General features: G+C 39.9%; 1 protein-coding gene across 1 annotated transcript in view; it reads left to right on the top strand.

The window, feature by feature from the left end:
- The window catches only part of LOC117373734 (nephrocystin-4-like), a 272,836-nt gene that overhangs the window by 25,667 nt on the left and 225,690 nt on the right, over positions 1 to 21,479 (top strand). Inside the window, exons 5-6 of the mRNA XM_055223162.1 lie at positions 7,838 to 7,987; positions 10,375 to 10,511. Coding sequence (XP_055079137.1) covers positions 7,838 to 7,987; positions 10,375 to 10,511 — 287 coding nt within the window. The remainder of the gene's footprint in view (positions 1 to 7,837; positions 7,988 to 10,374; positions 10,512 to 21,479) is intronic.

Genomic DNA, 21,479 nt, shown 5'->3' with positions numbered 1-21,479 from the left:
TATAAATATCCCAGTTTTTCATATCCAGGAGACTGAAATCAGGAAACTTACTCAGCCAAAAGTAAGATACTCAAAAACCTGATCATTACTTGAGCGCATGAAACACAATATGCTGTAGAACTGTCAGATCCATCAGGTGAGAGAGGAAAATAACACTATGTTATCTATTTAACATTGCTTCCACATGTTAATCTAAAAATAAACAATCATATTTTTATTCATTTATTGCATTTTAAGAAAATTCTAACCAACGATCCAAACCATTTTCTTTATTCCAATAAAAAGAGAAAAAAGGACCAGCATATTTCTTTCTGCTGACTAACCTCACTCATGCCAGGGCATTCAGCGCAATGCTGGTCTTCAACATTCCACAGTTTTATGCAGCGTTATAATGGGCATGCAAACAATAGCAACAGCAAAAGCTTTATGATCTGAACCCTCAAGAAAAAATACAAAATGGATTTAAACCTGCTGTTCAACAAAAAAGCGTTGTATTTTTCCATTCCGGTACTGATCAGTGTCAGTGATTCTCTACAACTCCAGCATTAGCCCTGCTCGATGAAAGAAGAGGCTGTAGGAGACACAGCTTAAAGTAAAGCACTTGTTAAAGGCATGACCTCAAGTGTGGCTTTGTGAGGCCAATCCGTCATGTGCCCAGTGTCAGTGTGCCCAGTGACAGTGGGGATGAGTCCAACTCCAGTTTTCAGATGGGCATTTAAAGTCACAAAGAAGTGCTCATGTTGTCGTCTTTTAGGTCTTCAACAGTTGAGGGTCTGTCTAGTAAAGTTCTCTTCCTGATCATCCTGTTCACACAAAATGTCATGTGACCATTTTATTTGCATAATATCAAACAATTGAGCATAAGAAGAGCTCTTGCTGAACTACAGACTTGGAGAGAAGAGAACATATTTCTTTTAATGGAGGCCGAAGAGGCAACAAAGACTGAACCCTGCCGAGAAAATCTGTGACTAAGCTTTTGCTCATTTTGTGGAAATCAAAGCACGCTGTACTGGGCATGTCTCAATTTAAATTTTTCACAGTTTTTTTTTTTTTTTAGTGATCTTTTTATTGAAGTATAATAGTTGGTAATAACCTTTTATATATGTGTTATCAATATATATCTGTGTTTGAGCCTGCAGCAGGGCGGAGACTCTGGCACCACCTCCACACACCTGCTTCTAATCAAGCAATCAAGCCTTCACCTGTTGGGACACGGCCTGAGTGTTGGATCCTCAGTCCTTTTCTACCAATTCGCCAAAATGGCCTTAGATTCACCACTGAAAGTGTGTGTCGAAGGGCAGTTACGTAATTCTAAATCTTCAGTGGATCTTTCAAAAGCACAATGTCAAGTTCATACTTAGGAGGCTGACAAGGGAAAGACTGGAACATTGTTTCCTACAGTGTTTTGTAATTTGGTCAGAATTTTTTACTGAATGGGAAACGGCAAGATTCTTAAATTTGGGAATAGTAGCTTTTAAAGAAGCATAAATAAGTGCCCACAGTGAAGTTGGATGGATACTGTTTTCTGCAATATCAATCCAATCAGCCTCCCCAGCATTACACCAAAAGGACAAAGATCGTATATTACGTGACCAGTAGTAGTAAAATCTGAAGCGAGCAATCCCATCCCCTCAAGCTCTTTAGGTCTTTGTAAAAATGATTTCTTAAGCTTTTTATTCCAAATGAATTGTGAAATTAATCTAATTCCAAAAAAACAGTTGAACAGAATATATAAGACTGTGAAGAGTTTAGAAAGGATACAAAGCTAAGACGAAGTAAGTAGTGCCATAGGCTAATGCTGTCGGTTTATATATCATACTTCAAAATAATTATTTTGATGAGCGTAGCTGGCAATTTTATCCTCATGCTCAGTTATCCAAATCAGCATGTAAGCAACTTATGATCAAATCAATGGGACATATTCCTCTTGGTACTCTGTGTGGCTGTACACACTTCCCTTCTGAACATGTATTGTCAATACAATGATGGAAAACTCAAGAGTCTGATCTTTGGGGTGGGACCAAACCTCATATAGAAAGAGATGATGCATGGACTTAAACTCATGAAGAACTGAAAAAACACATTGGGCACCAATAAGTCCAGACTGAGGGGGGGGAGGGATATCAGCCTGGTCCCCATACTCTCTGTCGTGCCATGAGACAGGCTCAAACATGGCCGTCCGATCAGATTTGTTTATTTCAGTGACATTGGTCATCTATCATTTTGAACAAAATTTAATTTCTCTCAGTTTAGTGCCCTTAGTGCTCTTTTTTTAGTCCCTTGTGATATTTTTTTTTCCTTTTTTTCTAATCAGTAGCCATATTTGTTTTGATATGGACAGACCATGCGTGTCTCTGATTACCTAATCCGCCTGTCAATCATCATCATTCTGTACGTTGATAAGTAGCTCTACATAAATAGCACAAAAATTGTCATACTGTTTTCTATATCATTAAACATGGGCATTGTTTTAGTTCATCTGGAGCTTAAAGTGAGTGTCCAGTATGAAGCTATATGAACCCATGAAGTCACACTTAACTCTAAAATCAAGATTTGTCTTTGAACTCCACTGGAAATGGAAACAAATCAGACGCTTTACAACCAAACTAAATGATGGAGATATTAAAATTCAGAATACAGCAAGCGCATTCAATAATGATGAATATGGTAATTTAGTATGAGCGCGTACGGACCCCTGCTAGGCCGTTTGATGGTTTTATGATGAAAAGACTTTGTGCAGAAATCCCAAATGTGAAATGGAAAACTCCTGTTTGTCGTTCCATAGCCGAGCCTCATGGACAGTCTCCTCCCACAGAAAAAACAAACCCATTTTCTGTGAGTGTAGACGATGTTCCGCTAACTTCACGAAACAAAACATGCAATAAAAAAAGCGATTCAAACAACATCCAGTCCTCATCATTCACTTTCACTGAACAACAGCATTTAGGCCCGTCACAATAATTACTATATTGACTTATCATTCAATATATGAAAGATGGAACAATTATTTTTGGGGGTCAATATTCATTGTGTGTACATTTTCTTTGCACTAGTGAGACATTTTTGATTATTGTTTTCTGCAATACGATAAGATTTGAGCTGAGGAAGGCTGAATTATGAACTAATTACCTAAAGTAAAAGCATGTGGTTTGGAGCAGAGTTCAGAATGAAAAAAAAACAAAACTATTTTTGTTTGGAAATTGCACTGATTAAAATTACATCTTGTTTATTTTCTCAAAACTAAGATTTAAAGCCCTATTTGAATTATATTAAGAAGACAATTATCAAATCAAAAATTGTGACATGCTGTCATTGACAGCATACTTTGTATGCACTCTTAGAGGCTATACGGAAGTGGAAATTTTATTGCTTAGCGTGGAATGTTCCACAATGTGTTATTAAACTTATTTATCTTGCATTTATTCAATTAAGGGTGTTTTAATGTCCAAAACATGCATTCTTACTGTATATTCTTTTTGTAGATATGAAAAAAAAAATCCGTTACTTGTTAGTGTGACGTGCAGCTATGCATAAGAGAGGCTTTACTGCAATGTCGGCTCCCATTGGGCACCACAGTTTTCTAACACAAACGTCAGCAGACTTGTTTCTTTTATTAAGTTGTTTTAGATTTTGAAATGTTATAACTATATAGCAGACACAGGCACAGTATGTCTTCTTTAATGCCTTACTGGGGAACTTTTCAGTCATTGTAATAACTCGAACCATCCCAGAAAAGTTATGCAGTGCAGCTTTAACATAAACACATTCTTTTAGAATACAGACAGCTTTTTATAATTCCTATTTTCATTTCCTGAAAAACCTAACAAGCCAGTGAGAGAAAGAGAAGCCCTGAACCCTGTCTGTGGTTTGGGGCTGGCCTCTGGAGGAGTTGCTGCCCCCTGTGGAGAGTGAGCAGCGGCACGGCCTTGACTCCGTGTAATGAGAGCGTGTTGTAATCAAGAAGAATAATGAAAGAGCTCTGCTTTTAACCCCATGCTAATGAACAATGCCTCTGTCCAACGCACTGCACTCAGCTCTGTGTCTGTGCAAGGAAGGGAAATTTACAACCGTATATACTACACCACAGTCCAAACTTAAAGATAACTGTTCCGATGGTGGCGAAAAGTTGCTCAGAATGTTATCTATCTTGCATTTACTCAATTACAAGTGAAAGTAGGTGTATTATTCAAGACACGTGCGCACACACACACACACACACGAGGTAGGCATTAGCGTGAAGGGTCTTGCCCAAGGCCCCAGACTGGCTGTTGGTAATTGCTCAATAGAAAGCAATTTCTACCATGTTATAACATTGTTCCATCATCAAAAACATGCCTGAAGAGGTTTTATACTGTATTTCATCCATTTATATTTGAGTAATTTAGCGATATCTCTCCAGGGCAATATTCAAACACCCTTTATGGTGTAAGATTCTGTCCAATACATTTGATTAGCGGGATGCACACTGATTGTGTTGTGTTGTGTGTTGTGTGCGCTACAACAACACAATCAGTGTGCATTTGATTAGCGGGATGCACACTGATTGTGTTGTGGTAGCGCTCTAAATGGGGAGCAATGGAAAGGGGGACTCAGAGCATCAAAAACAAAAGTGAAACTTGTATAACATGTTATAACATGTTTTCGGTGAATATAGCATTCAAAACAATAAAAAGTAACATGTTGATCTAAATATGTTATGTGTTAGCAGTTTATACCCCACAGAAGTAAAATCCCCCCTCTGTAAGAGCCGTTATTGTTGAGTGTATTAACTGCCAGTTTCATTTAGGTTTTGAAAAGAAAATATCAAATTCGAAATTCAGATTGATCAGTATGAGTGGGAAAAACTGTGATTCAATGTTTGGACATATTGCCCAATAATAGAATGGGCTCGCCTCTCCACAGATCTATGAAACTTGGCCTTGTGGTGTCGTATGTTTGTCTCCATGAAGTTTATAGAAGTTTAATGCCGTACTGTGGAATATTTTAAGCAAAGCAATTACATCTCCATGGAGACAAGCAGGTAGCAGATGATCTACCAGAAAATTTTACATAGTGTACCTTTAAGAAGAATGCCAGCCTCTTTATTCAGCATTAGTAAGCAAGCAGAGGACAGCTTGCTAACTAATGCTGAACAATAGATAGACAAATTGTGTACTTTTGATTCAGTTCAGACCACAGTGTATAGCTACAATTCAAACCTGAGAAAGAGCATTACTACTTACTTAAATATGAATGATGATTGTTGAGGTCTGAACTACAGGGTTAGCAGCTTTTACACAGAATAAGACCCCATAGAGACACAGGGACATTTGATTCTGTGCGAGTACGCTCTGTTACCTAAATAATTGGCTCTGTGGTCAACAACTGCCTGGTTCCAATTCCCAACAAACTGCTCAGCTCTTGTTTGGCATCATTGGTGATGTGGGAGAGAGGAGGCAGTTTATTTTATTGCTACATTTATCGCAACCACATTTACCATTTTGTTTTATTTTTCATTAATTATTCAGGTAATATAATATCCTCAACAAACAACCAAATGTCGCTGTGTCTCCATGCAGTCTTATTCTGTGTCAGAGTTGCTAACGCTGTAGTTTAGACCTCCACAGACATGTTCTGAAATACATAAGATTCTTGGATTAGTTTACCATCTTGTGTTCTGGAATTTTGAAGTAAAAGTTTTAAGCCACATATGTTTTAGTTTAATACAAAATACCTCAGAAAAGCACATTATGTTACCTATTGACTGCTAAACATGCTTTTTGTCATGCTGAAACTTAAAGAGGGAGTATTATGCTAAATCGACTTTGCTTTCTTCCATGTTATTATGTTTTTCCCTCATCAAAACCCCCCGGGCACTATTCAAACCCTTCTAACAGTTAGCGATATGACTTTGTTTAAGACTTAGCCCTGCAAACCTACGTCACCCATGCTCCCGCACAGCCATTTCCCATAAATATACAAATGCATGATACAGAACAATGCACTACAACTTCACAAACCTGATATGATGTGCAGTTATTTCATTAGCAGGATGCACGCTGATTGTGCTGTGATAGCGCTCTGAAGGGGAGTGAGCTAGGGGATGGGGAAGCATTTTCAAAACAATAAATGGTAACATGGTGATCTAAATATGTTAAGTATTAACAATTAATACCCCTTTAAAATAATCTATTGATGATGATTTGAACATTTGAATGTTTTCTGGACCACTCCTTCAGATTTGATTTAGTTTGTCTCCTTTTTGTGTCTGTCCTTTGAAAATATCAGATTTTGTGCATTATTTGATATTTTGTGCTTCCATTTACAGCTCTATCTATAAATTATAAATGTTCCGCCAGTTATTCTTTAAGTTACTCTTATTTGAGTAGTACTTTTCCCAAATACCTTTTTACTCTTGAATATTTTCTTAGACCACTTCATTGTACTTCTACTTGAGTAATATTATTTGAAAGTAACGTTACTCTTACTTGAGTAAAATGTTTGGCTATTGTACCACCTCTGAGTAAAAAAAAACTTGACTGCAGACATATTCTAAGTGAAGTATTGCTGTGTAAACAGGGCCTGAGTGCTGTAGACCTCTTCAGTCATGTGACACCTCCACAGTGCAGCGGTGCCATGCTGTCAGCCGACTCACAGTCTGAACCAGGCTAATCCGCTCTGACGCTAACCCGTGATGCTAGCACTCAGCTTCTGTCATTTCTGCTGTTATATAATTCAAATATGTAATGTGCTGCTGGGAGTTAGGGACAGATTTTGAATGTGATGCAGTGTGGTGCTCAAAATGAGCTGCATATTCCTCTGTAGTTCTTGTTTGTTTTATCAAGTGTAGTGGTTTTGTCATGTTTAAAGAGGACATATTGTGCTCGTGTCTCCTATATAGTTATAATATATGAACTCTGTGGATCATTATGTTATAATTTCAACATTTTAAATGACAATATTCATTTAAAATTACATAATAAAAGAAACAAGCAACAATGCAATAATGCAAGTTGACGATGTTGTAAATGTCCTCACAACAAAGCTCTTGGCCCGTCCTATGGATAGCTGCACATCACATTTGATAGGATTTTTTCCCATTTGTACCACAATAACTACATGGTGCTGTCGAAGTCTATGTGCATCACTGATTAAGAATCAATACTAAAACTACACTCGAAACTAGATGCTCATTTGAGTAGGTATCGATACTAAGAAAGTCACATTTACTGGAGAGAAATTAACCTTTCCTGAATAGTTTTAGAATGATCTTGAGCTGTATCTGCACAAGCATAAGACCACATAGACTAGTATACGACGATGGACTACTATGGAACCTACCTGGACCACTGAGGGACTACACAGATATAAGACCTCAAAAGAAAGTACTATGATTTCATGTTGAAAACTACATTATATTGTCTAAAGAAAGTTTTTTTTTATCATCACCTTGGTATCAGAGTCAGTACTAAGTATCGAAATTGAGTTTGAAATTTTAGTATTGTTACAACATTACCTAAAGCAGGGGTGTCCAAAATGGGGCCTGCGGGCCAAACTTGGCCCTCCAGGAGGTCTATTTTGGCCTGCGAGGGAGCTCTGGGAATCTATTTTGATTCAACTTTGTATTGAAAAGGCTGTCAGTAGATAGTAACAAGGCCAATCCTGCTAATTTCTTAATACTTAAAGTCAATTTAATCATACATTCCTTTGCAGAAGAACATTTTTATGTGCAAACTGTCATTAGGTTTGACCCTTGACCCACAAATGCACATATATTTTGGCCAGTTTTTTGGTCGTTTACAAGCCTAATCTTTTCAGAGGTTGTGGTCTTGAGAATTACGTTTGCTGTGTTTTTCAGACAGCAGTGTTTTACGGCCCGTGGACAGTGCCCATCTGGACTGTAGTGTGAGGAGCCACTCTGCTCTGGCCCCAGCTCTGCACCTGCTCCCAGAAAACGTGCTCCTGTGTGGGGACGAGGGGGTCCCTGGCCTGGTGGTGCCCTCCTCAGGTAACTCTGCTCGCACTCAACTAACTATTCTATGACTGGATATTATTCTTTTTTTTTCATTGGAATTTTGAGCAATGTGGCTGTGTCTTGCCCCAGTATAGATACATAGTATAAGCAGCTCTTGAGGCCAACATGAAACCATTGTGTATGGTCTGCATCAAATTATAAAACATTGTATTGTTCAAGAATCAGGAAGTCTGGTGTTAGCATGCTAGCTTTTGTTCACATTACTGTAATGAGAAAACTCTACTCTGGTCTCAAAGAGTTATGAAAAGAACTTAAATAAACAAATGGAGGTGAATAATAATAAAGTATGATACAAATGCATAATCTAATTGAGGAATCACACTGCAAACCATTTAAAATGAGCTACTATAAATTTCGGACTATTGAGCACTGAATATACCTGAATTAGCACCAGCTAAATAAAAAAAAACAACATTTTGTACATACTGTATATAAGCCACACTTGAATATAAGCCATAGGTTTTCATGTTGTAACATATTTACACAGAAAGACGGTACACAGAGGTTTTTTGAGTTTTAATTTAAGACACACTTTTTCCAAACTCTGCCTGAAAATCGGCACCAAAACACCATCAACACAGGATGAACATACCTGGAGGTTTAGAAAATAAAAAGGCACAAACATCTATTTCCTCTGAAAGCTTTTGTCGTCTTTTTACATTGACAAGTCCTTCCCACTGCTGCCTCCAACGTTGCACCATTGGTTCATTAATGCCAAACTTATGTGCAGTGGCTCTAGTTCCTACTTTGATGGACAGATCCATTGCCTTTATTTTAAAGCTGCATCATTTGCATTTCTTTGTCTGTTTTACATGTTGAGACTGTGTGCATGATGCACAAAATGACAGTTCAAAATCAAACCTTGTGTATTCTTCAGTGCATAATCTTTTCCCACGTCTGTCTCACTTGCATTTACAGCTAAAGAGTGCCCCCGTGGCTATTAGACAGTAAAAATCTATAAAGTGTGGGAAAAAAGTAGCAGCTTATAGTCCGAAATGTATTGTAGTTTTGTTTAAGACAGTGAAAATTAGGTACAGGTATTAAGTAATACTCTTGAACTGCTCTCTTCTAACATTAAAACTAATAGTTATAAATTAGATAAAAACAAACTAACAAAGTTGTGCAAGATACCGTTTGGTAGTGGGGTACCACTATCCAACAAGTTTTGAAATATACAAGGCATACAGGAGGATTAAGAACAGTGTGATTGGTCTAAAATGTATCCACCAAGTGTTTGTAATCACAAACACCTAGCTGTGATCAGGGCAGTGCAGAGAGATATCAGTCTGGTCAACATTTGTCAGCCACGCTTATCTGAACTAGAAGAGATATACCGATAACCAGACTCACAAGAAGTGTTTATTCTGGATTCCAGGCAAGCAGACTTACCTAACTTGTACGCAATGACTAGGAGCAGTTGTCAATGCTATTAAAACACCACGTAAACAGTGTTGTAGAAAATAAAGTTGTTACTTTAGTTTTAGTTTTAAGGCACTGATTGTACCATGAAAAACAGAACTGGTTCATTTTAAACCGTTTGCAGCAACTTTATTCCTCACTTAACTTATGTAATCAGAATATCCTAATTATTCACCACGATGAGTTTATAAGCACTTTTCACAACTCTCAGAGGCTAGTGTGGAGTTTTACAGTGATGGTAAAGCTCGTTTCTGTGTAAACTCCACACACCCGACTGGGCGACAGGTGCGTAGGAGGTGAAGCACTTCTTCAGGTAAAGAAGGTCAGAGCGACCGAAACGTTGTATGGAATAAAATTGCATTAAGAGTGAGACAGTGTGCGGGAGTTTTTCTTTAATTTTTAGACAAGTGATGGTAAAGCTAAAATAACTAGCATGCTCATGTGCACTTCCTGTGACAGTAGCTAGAGTGTTTGTCCACTGATCCGAAGGTTGGCGGTTCAAATCCCACTATCTACATAAACACCATTGGTAGAGCGGTCAGGTTCACGGGAACACAGGTTGGTAGTGCGATTCCAGGCCCCACAGATTAATACTGTTGTTAATCCATCTCACTCCCAGTGTCTACGTACACTGGGGTATAAATGTGTGTATGGATGGGTGAGTATTTCTTTGATGTAAAGTGCTTTAAGTGCCTTGAACGTGCAAAAAAAAAAAAAAAGTGACAGTTTACCATTATTGGACAATAAAACACTATAGAATTTGATGTGGACCCCCCATAGTGGACTTGTTTTGAGCTTTTTATACAATATATCTGTACTGGGGTTAAATAGTCTTAAATGGCCTGCACAGTCAGTAATATGGCCACATTTATTACCCTTATGCTCTTTTGCTGGGACTGGGACTATACTGGGACTATAATGCTGTGTGCTGTGGTCCATAGGGGGTGCTCTGCTGAAGCCCCACCTCCTGCCCTCTCTGGCCCTGACCCTGAGTAGCCTGAGCCTGTCCCTGGTGCCATGTGTGGAGAGCTTTGAGAGGCAGCTCCTGCAGCGCGTCCATGAAGACTGTCAGCACACGGTAATTCAATTCGATTCATTTTGTTTTTGTAACGCCCAAAATCACAACAACAGTTGTCTCAAAGGGCGTTCATGTTTTGGTTGATGGGGGAAACCGGAGTACCCAGAGGAAACCCATCCAGACACGGGGAGAAACATGCAAAACTCCACACAGAAAGGCCTGGGTGACCCGGGGATCGAACCAAACCTTCTTGCTGTGAGGCATGAGTGTTGCCACTCAGCCATCGTGCTGCCTACACATAACACACGTAAGACATCCTGCCTCGAGACACGGACACCAGAGCTGTCATGCTGAGAGAAGAGATACAGAGACATAACATTAAAAGATGGTTTATAGTCCCGCTGACGTCCTGACAAAGACCTGAACCATACGAGCTTCTGTGGAGCTAATCAGGTTATAGGTGTGTCATGGGAATCCAAAGTAATAGCATTTTTTTCTGTGCCAAACTCTTGATGTTCCAAACTGGTCTTAATGAGTTGTCTGTTAGGCCTGACACTGTAAAAAAAAAAACAACTGAAATGTAATTTATTGCTGAAGAACATATACACGATATTTGGTAATATTGAAACAAATTTATGCCTCAAACATAATGACCCTAAAAGATTATCTAAAAGCTAAATGAACATTAGCATTATCTGCAATAAATAAATAAATAAATACATAAATAAATAAATAAATAAATAGCAGAATTAAACACTTGAATAGTTATTTCTAAGTCATGGAGGTCATTTAGTCTATCCTCTACAACTCTAATATTTTCATAGTACTGAAAAATAATAAAAGTTTCCCAGTAGTACCTGTGATAAATTTTGACCCCCAAAAATGATCTATCATGTATTAAATGATAAATCAATATAGTAATGATCGTGACTTGCCTATTGTCCATGTAGTCTTATGGATTAACCAATCACAGCCCTTGTGTTCAGCAGATATTTCACACATAGTAACTTTCTGGATGAAGTGCAGGTGCACAGCACGTACACGGCACAGTAAACACCACCAGCTTTGTTGGAGAATTGTGCGGGCATTTGATGTTGGACTATAAACTAGTCTTAACCCATACTAAATCTAGTGTCAAAAGCTAGCAGCATATGTGACATATATAGAGGTAATTCCGTATCTGTTACCCACCTTTATTATGTTAAATTGCAGAAAAATTAGTCCCTGCATTTTGGGTGGAGTTTTTTGTGTTGATGACATAGGTAGAAAGATTCTGTTTTAGAACTCAGTGCTCCTTCCTGTACTTTTGAGCTTTTTTACCCATAAACTGACACTTAACTGATGTAAAACTATGAGAAATATTGACCACAGCTACTATCCCACCAAACCAGTGATTAGAGAAACATGAAATCCTGGCATATGCTCATATGCACTTTGAGACCGCATCATGGTGTTACAAGCACATTGTATACTATTTATCAATTTGGCACCATAATTTGTTGAACTTTTTCCTGAATATTAAAATGGAGTTCTAAATTTGAGCTTAGATCTATCATTTTCAATCCAGCCCTCTGTGGAAGTGATATAATATTTTCAAATGATCAGAGCTCAGAGGAGAGTTGCCCAAATATGCACGTGAGGTGGTATGTGTTTTCCACATTGGTCTGCATTAGCAGTGTCTCCCTTCTCTGTTCTTACATCAGGCTACTATATATCTGCATTTGTTTGAATACATCTCTGACAATCTCTGATCTATATATAACTCTATATAACTGTGTTGTCAATTTCTGTTCCAAACATGCAGTTGTGATATAAAGTTTATTTACTCAAGTACATTTACTAACGCTGATATTTTATTTTATACAACCCTTTTATTATTACAATACAGTAGTTCATTCGTAGTGACCTCATAGTAAAAAATAAATGATGGTTTCAGGTGTGCAGTACATGTACAGTAGCATGTACTATGTACCACTTTGGACAGTGGAGCCTGCTGTCTTCCGAGCCCACAACTCAGCAGGAGGGGGGAGTTGGAACATTTCACATTATACTTCTAGACAGAGATAAAAACAGTGAAAGTGATCTGTTTATCTGAGTGCAATTTTGAAAAGAAGCCTGGAAAATGAGCTAGAGACCATCCACTCATGTCACCATGGTGATCATCACCTGGTTATTAAACTTGTAGGCAGTGTTGTGTATTCATTTTATTATTTGATCATGTGTATTTTTATGGATATGGCCACTCATTTCTGCTCATTAAAACCTAGAGTCTATTCTACCTAAGTTTTTAAAGCAAGTGCCACAAAACATGACTGACATTATGATCGGTGTATATTTTATTTAATAGTTTGATCTTATTATGATTTTAATTAGGAGCGAAATAATAGTGATTATGATTTTTTGCCAAAATTAAGCAGTGTTATCATAAATGTATTGGTCCCTACCCCTCCCCAGGCCTGCCCAGTGAGAGTCTCCTGAGCTCTGGGTCGGTCCTGGTCTGCTTCGCAGACCAGCCTCTATTGACCCCCTGAAACTTTGATGAAGCAGAGCCCAGAGTGAGTACAGCAGGCTGAGGCTAAATGAAGCTCATCGCACCAGATTAAGAACAGGTCCATTACTGGGGAGAACGTTCCCTCAGGACACAAATCCACCTCATCAAACGCAATTCAATAGTCTCAGTTTGGGAAGTAATACAGCGGTCTTAAATTACAGCATAGACAAATTGGGCCAAAATGAAGTGGATGACTCTGGTTTTAGATAGCAGCCATGTCTAATAGATTCATCATTATCGTCAGCTCATTTATCCTTTCCACACTTAAACATTCCTTCCAAAAAAGCTTGTTTTCCACAGAGAAACATGAGGCCTCAGATAAATTACCTTTTAATATATTATTTAAGTTTGTGGTTCAGTGAAGCATTAGTTCTGCAAAGTAGATCAGCTAAATTAGAATAGAGAATACACTGTCTAAATACATTTTGCAAAGACTGCAAAAAGAACGGATTAAAAAATCAAATCAAAAAATGTTCAATTTTGATGCTGCGGAATAGACTCGATACTTAATACCGATTCTGATACCATGACAATAGAAAAAACACAAAACAGAATGTGACTTTCAACATTAAATTGTAAATGGTTTTATATTACCATGTGGCCTTACATTTGTGGACTCCCTCAGTCGTCCAGGTAGGTTCCATAGTGGTCCATGGGTGTGTCTTGTTCTGATACAGTTCAAGCTCATTGTAATGCTATTCAAGAAAGGTTTATGTCTGTCCTGTGACTTTTTTAGTACTGATACCTGCTCAAATGAGTATATAGTTCCGGGACTAGTTTTAGTATCGATTAGTATCTGATTTTTGATACTTTTGACAGACCTAGTCTAAAGTGAACCATACTGAGCCACTTGTGGTCTGGCTTGTTTTAGTTTGGTTTGCTTTAGCTAAAGCGTGACTACATATGCAGAACACAGACTTTGGCAAAAACAAGATGGCAGAAGCAGACATAAACAGACATACCACCGTTCGACCAATGTGACGTATATGTTGGCAAATCAAAGCTAGCGCATGTTAGCAACAGCGGTTTTCTTTTGATGCATGACACCCGCGATCGCAAGAAAAAATGTATATTTCCGGTGCATAATGCATATCCCCTTAGACAAACCCAATGATTTTTTTTTGTGAATTATTGAGTTCGGCTCTATGATTATGAAGTATTTTATTTTTTTATTATATTTATCACACAGACACAAGTTATGTTTGGGTTACTCATGTAGCAGGGACCTGCCCCTGGACCCGGAGCCCAGAGCACAGAAGCGCTGGCCAAACTGTGCCCAAGAGCTCCCAAGCACACTGGTCGGGGTAGTACCAGAACAATTTTTTTTTCATCTCTGGCTAAGATCTGAACCTCACTATCTTTAAAGGAGGCTTTGACATAGAGATATATAGCAGACTGGGGTCCAGAGGACCATCCGCAGAATCCATCCTCAGACCCAAAGCAAACAAAAACAAAAAAAAGAGAACAATAGGAGGGCCATTAGAGGTTGAATAGGGCCGTTAAGACTGACACTGGAGACAATAACTGTTTACAGTTTCAGTGTAGTTAGCCCCTCCCTTCAGATAGATATAAGGCAGTGTCCACCAGCAATCTGACCTGAATTGAAGAAGTGGTTTGGACGAGCAGCAAAATGTCTTCATTCCTACAACGATTTGTCCAGTTGACATATTTAACTTAGTCTTTTGCTACCTGTTAGTATTTGACTGGTCTGTTGTGGTGTTTGTCCACAGGTTCAAAATTCTTTTGTAAATGCAAGAACCTGTGTTGATATAGTCACTTGTGTAGTGGTTGTTTAGTTTCCCTGATGTATTTTTCATTGCAGCATTCTTTGTCAACAGTAAATATTAAGTCCATTGTGTTTTTATGAGTCCCTTTTAAGTGAGGTCATCAAGCGTCCATCCTCTCTGCCCTCTGGGTCAGCAGTGGGCTGAGGGAATACGTGTTTTAATGTGACCTGCATCTAACATAAATAGGTTGTCATGTACGTTTATATATAGCTCATGTAGTGTGAAAAATCTGCTCCAATCATATGTGCTAACAGCAGCTGACATAATCACAGAGACAGCAGTAGCCTCAGCCTCTGTCAGGGCTCACCATGGACGGACACTGTCGAAGTACTCCATAGTAGTCCGTGGATGAGTCACAATTTGTATGTTTTTTTTTTTTTTTTGTTGTTTTCCTTACTGCTGCGTTCCATATAGAATTGATAATCTGTAAGCAGAATTACTGATGTGAAGGAGCCTGATGCAGCAGTTATCCTCCTCTTCTCATCTCTTAACCCCCAGTGTAAGAAGTGATTGATCATGATTTTCAATTCAGTTTTATTTTGCAGGATAAAAACTAATAAAATGGCGTTGTAAATTCAATTCCCTGAACATATTCTGGTCCACAAGCTTTTACTAACAAAGGATTGGCTGTGGATGGCACAACCCAATCTTGATTACAATTCTCGATTCAAATTTAGTAAATTGCACAGCCATATAAGAAGAACCCTCACCAACCAGAAAGTCAGTGGTTTAAACCCTGCTCAGACCACATTGTACTGCCATCGTGTCCTCAGGCAAGACACTTCACCCACCTTGATTTCAGTGTTGAAGTGCATAAGTTTATGAATTATGATTAATTAACATACACTGTCCTGACAAAATACAAAATTATTCATAATCATAAATAAATCTGATTTATAGAAGATTGTCATGGCATAAACATTTGTGCAGCGACCAGATTTGTATCTGAGAGTATGGAGAGAGCGGCATGTTTGCCAATAGTTTTGAATAGAGATGGACAGATATATCAGTTGGTGATATTGGTTGGCCAAAATATTGGGCCGATATTTGCACTTTTTAGCACATCAGCTATTGGCCTTAAATCTCCAGCAAAGACAGGTTTGTGGGTGAGTTTGTAGTAAATAAAAATGATATACCAAAATCGGCCCTACCTATCGGTCCCAAATTATTGGCAGAGTATATCGGTTGCTCTGGATTCTAAACAATAAGCATCGGCCATGAAAAAAAAAGATTGGTCCACCCCCCCAACATCTGAACAGCGCAGTCTAAATACATTTTTATATAGTGCTTTTCCATCTTTAAGGCCCTCAAAGTGCTTTACATCAAGGAACCACTCTCCCATTCACACACACATTCATTCACCAGTGTACACAAATACTGGGGGTGAGGAGGGTTAAGTGTCTTGCCCAAGGACACAACAACAGCATTCATCTGTGGGAACTAAAATTGTACCGTCAGCCTGTGGGTTAGTGGATCTGACCACGCAACAGTCTGCACTTCAATTAAACCCGTTGAGATGTTAGCGGATGACCTGGACCAGACTTGTCTTCTGCTGTGCCCCCTTCTCCCCTCTCTCTGGCTCCGTGCTTTCTCTTTGCTGGAGCACACTGCAGCTGATTGTTGCATCTGTTGCCCACACCACACTCTGCCTAATTGGGAGAGAAAAGCCCAGAGCTCCAGCCTCTGTGTTTACTCCAGACAAAGCCTCTCCAAAGACCAGCGTATCAGACTTGCTTTACGCTCTGCTCCTCTTTAACTGCACCCGTCCATCTATCTGTGCGGCCTGGGCTCACCTCCTGTTTACAAAGCTGCTGAGTACAAAGTGTGTACAAAGAGTTTACAGTTCAAACATGTGAGGCTTTTACAGGCATGTACGCCCCGTTTAGATGTGATTCATAATTCAGTCATGTAAAGTAAATGCAGAACATGCTCTCCACACAACTGCTGTCTTATGTTCTAAACCTGAACATGGAAAAGCTGTAGCCTGAATGTAGCTTGTCACCATAATTACCCTCAACTTATTGTTCGATGATACATGAACGATATTTTTTAGGCTCAGTACTTTGTGCGCCTTTTCTTTCACTGGTGGGGATTTTGTCTATAATATTAGGCCAATATTTGTGCATTTGTGTTGGAAATGTCAGATAATTAACATTAAGGTACACTTTATTGTCCCTGAAGGGAAGTTTCTCCTCCACATTTGATCCATCCTTCAATGCTGCTGCTCAGTAACTTGAGTAACAGAGCTTCAGACAGAACAGTGCCTCTCGTTAGCTTCACCCTCCCATGGAATGTTGACACCAGCTTCAAAGTATCAATAGATGTTACATGAATTAACTGTTTCCTATTTATATATTGCAGCTTGTTCCTGCTTTAGGGTTATTGTCAGTGGCATAAAGTAGTGTCAATAGTATCGTTTATCAGGACATTTTTCTTGTGACAGTACGACATGTGTCACTGTGTAGTTTAGTTTTAGTGTATTGGTTTATTTTAACAAATAACACATTCATCTCATAATAGAAGAGATGCGTTACACCAGATATAGCCAAAGCTAAATGATTCAGATGAGGTATATATATTTTTATTGCTCTGACAACGATGTTATATTTTCAACACTCTGCAACCCATGGATACTATACTACGCTTCAACTTGTTATCAGTCGCCACTTCTGTCAGAATGTGGAGTTATTTTGGTGTGCTTCCCCCGGGCTGCTGTGATTGGTCCAATGACAGGCCTGCAGAAGATGGTGACACGTGGTGGAGTAGGGGCTCGCTGCGTGCTCGCCTCCCCCAAAAGCCCTCTCTGACGCGGGGATAGGGAGAGGCGTCCGACTGGGACCCGCTCCATTGTTCCCCGTGTAAGCCTCTTAGCTCTGAAATATTCATATGTGTGCTCTAGTGCAGCTACAGCCAGGAAGGAACCAGAAGAGTGACAGAGCTTAGAAAACAGAGGAAAGAGAGAGGAGAGACAGATGTAATGGAGATGGAAGAGACGAAGTGAGAGATAGAGAAAAGAAAGAGAAGCAATGGTAGAGGAGATGAGAGAGAGAGAAATGGAGAGAGATGAGGGGTGAGAGATTTAACAGAGGATAGCGAGGAAGAGAGAGAAATGAGGGAAGAGAAAGAAATGAGGGGAGAGATATTATGGACATGAACTTAATGGGTAGATAAATAGTTGTGAAGACAATGTAAGCTCTGAAATGATCTAGGAGTGACATGGAGACAGAGGCACAGAGGCACATCCTGGTTTCACTTAAGCTGAAACAGAGAAGCAACATCTGTTCAGAAGGACGAGTAACGTTAAATGTAAATTCTTAAAAATGTGTAGCAAAAAAAAAAAAAAAAAAAGTAGTAATGGTAATACTCCAGATCATTTTTCAAAGAACATCTATGGTTTACAAAGCTGAAAACACTTAGCATAATGTCTCCTTTGAAGAGTGTGGAGGAGGATTCCCATTCAAACGACTTCATTTAAACTGCACTGCTCTTTCTTCTGAACAACCAGCCTAATGTGGCTCTGTTCTGCAGAAGAGCCAGATGACAGGTGCAGAGGGAAAATGTGCAGAGGGGCAGACAGGTGCAGAGATGAAAGGTGCAGAGGAGCAGACAGGTGCAGAGATGAAAGGTGCAGAGGAGCAGACAGGTGCAGAGATGAAAGGTGCAGAGGAGCAGACAGGTGCAGAGGAGCAGACAGGTGCAGAGGAGCAGACAGGTGCAGAGATGAAAGGTGCAGAGGGGCAGACAGGTGCAGAGATGAAAGGTGCAGAGATGAAAGGTGCAGAGATGAAAGGTGCAGAGGGGCAGACAGGTGCAGAGGGGCAGACAGGTGCAGAGAGGCAGACAGGTGCAGAGGGAAAATGTGCAGAGGGGCAGACAGGTGCAGAGGGGGCAGACAGGTGCAGAGGGGGCAGACAGGTGCAGAGGGGGCAGACAGGTGCAGAGGGGGCAGACCGGTGCAGAGATAAAAGGTGCAGAGAGGGCAGACAGGTGCAGAGAGGCAGACAGGTGCAGAGGGAAAATGTGCAGAGGGGCAGACAGGTGCAGAGATGAAAGGTGCAGAGAGGCAGACAGGTGCAGAGAGGCAGACAGGTGCAGAGATGAAAGGTGCAGAGGGGCAGACAGGTGCAGAGATGAAAGGTGCAGAGGGGCAGACAGGTGCAGAGAGGCAGACAGGTGCAGGGGGACAGGTGCAGAGATGAAAGGTGCAGAGGGGCAGACAGGTGCAGAGATGAAAGGTGCAGAGAGCCAGACAGGTGCAGAGATGAAAGGTGCAGAGATGAAAGGTGCAGAGGGGCAGACAGGTGCAGAGGTGAAAGGTGCAGAGGGGCAGACAGGTGCAGAGAGGCAGACAGGTGCAGAGATGAAAGGTGCAGAGGGGGCAGGTGCAGAGGAACATGCAGGCCTAGACGCAGCAGACAGGTGATGGGTGCACAGGCAGAACGTGCTGAGGTAAAAGGTGTAGAGGCTGAGGCAGGAGCAAAGGCGACAGATGTAAAGGCAGCAGACAGGAGCAGAGGGGAAAGGTGCAGAGGTAGCAGACAGGTGTGTGAGCTGTAACTGCAGACAGGAGCAGAGGCGACAGGTATAGAGGCTGCAGACAGGAGCAGAGGGGAGAACTGCAGAGGTAGCAGAGGCGACAGGTGTAGAGGTAGCAGAGCTTGGGGGAGCGAGTGAGTGGGCTGTTCAGGACCTGCTCAGCCCAAAACACTGTGCCTCATCCAGGCAGCAGGAGACAGCAGGAGGCAGAGTGTGGAGGTGTGGAGCGACAGGCGACTGGAACATCAGTGATCACTAAACTCACACTATATCATCTTGGTGTATTTTACATTTGAGACATGTTTGAGAAGTCACTAATGAATTATAGCATTAGCTTCGAGAAGCTAGCATCACGGTGCATATACCTCCATGATTTACAGTGATGGCAGTGCACTGTACAATAGCAGCTCCGTGTTTGTCCAGCTGCTAGATCATTACACTTAATTTGTGTCACAGTCACTTTAGCGCCTGTTAGCCTGGACGCTAGCCATCTACTGTGCAATGGGAATTTTACACCGGACCTGCTTCTCTCTCTCATCTCAATTATTTCCCCAATAAATTAAGGCAAGGATGCATTTTGCGTTTTTTTAATGAATAAATTGGTTTGATTTCATAAGACTTTGCACATTTGCACATATGCACAGTCTTATTTATGTTTGAAAACATAACATGATGCAACAAAAAACGGAAATTTTTACAAATGAATATCTCTAAAGAGTTTTTCCCCAAGGCACTGTCAGTGTCTGGCCTGTGTTGAGAATACTCCAGAACTGAAGTGAAAGTGCCCAACCTTTTTCGGCTCACAAGCTGCTTTTATATATAACATATATTTATTCTATATAACACAGTGTAGGCCTTCTATAATAGCCGATGGTGCGGATTGGCAGCCTCACTTCCATCAGTCTACCCCAGGGCAGCTTTAGCTACAATAGTAGTGAATGAAGTGAGTGCAAAGTGAATGAATAATGGCATCTGGAAAAGCACAATATAAGAATAATGAATTATTATTATTATGCAGTCAGTTTTCCTTTGCGCACATCAACAACAATCTGCTTTGTGAAGCACATAAACGCAATAGACTTGGAGTATCTTGAGGCATTAGCTAAAGCCAAGGCATTAATACGATGTGTCGGTCAGTGCAGTGGTGATGGCAGTTTTCCTGTGGGTCATTTGTGCTTTATTATCTGTGGGTATATTGTATTTAAATTGATTTTACCTGTGAGCGAGTAGTGACACAGCCCAGCCTCAGCTCTACATGTGACGAGAATCATTTAGCATTAGCTCCACTGACATCTGTATTCTTCATCCCATAATGCCCTTTGCAGAGGGAGGCAGCTCCATCTAATGAGCAAATCATACAGGATTACAATCACAAGACTCCAGCTTTCTTAATGTGATAAAAACCTGTTTCTATGGCAACAGGCTGCAGATGCCCCAGCACCTCAGGCTCCAAGGGGGGAGAGGGAGAGGAGGTTTGGGCTCTGCATCCACATGTTCATGTTTTTCACCAAACTCCTCATTACATGTTATGTACAGTGAAGGGTTGTCAAAAGTAATCGCTAATCAGATACTAATCGAAACTAAAACTAGTATATAAACTAGATACTCATTTGAGCAGGTATCGATACTCAAAAAGTCACATTCACTGAACAGAAATGAATGAACAGAAATTCTTGAATCGTTTTAGAATGGTCTTCAGCTTTAATTAGTATAAGACCACATAAGACTAGCATACCCATTTACCACTATGAACCTACCTGGACCACTGAGGGATTACACAGATATAAGATGTTAATATAAAGTAAAGTAAAGGTTTTCATATTTTTCTAATTAGGACTTGGTTTGGTGGGATAGTACCTGTGGTAAATATTTATCATAGTTTTACATCAGTTAAGTGGCAGCGTGTGAAAAAAGTTGAGAAGAAAAGTACAAAAATACAAGAAACAGCGGTAAGTTCTAAAACAGAATTCCTCTACAAAAACATCAATCATTATAGAGAATCCAAAGTGCAGAGAAAATTAATTAGCAAGGAACACATTTTTCTAACAGATTAAACATTGATTTAAAATTGTGTTTTTTTTCTCCGTATATGAATAATATTGGCACATATAGTTTCATATGCTAAAGTTGTTTGTATGCGTGTGTGTGTGCGTA

Source organism: Periophthalmus magnuspinnatus, chromosome 7 (assembly GCF_009829125.3).
Source record: "Periophthalmus magnuspinnatus isolate fPerMag1 chromosome 7, fPerMag1.2.pri, whole genome shotgun sequence".
NCBI lineage: Eukaryota > Metazoa > Chordata > Actinopteri > Gobiiformes > Gobiidae > Periophthalmus > Periophthalmus magnuspinnatus.
The sequence above is the reverse complement of the archived record's forward strand: the minus strand, read 5'-3'. Positions and strand labels throughout refer to the sequence as shown.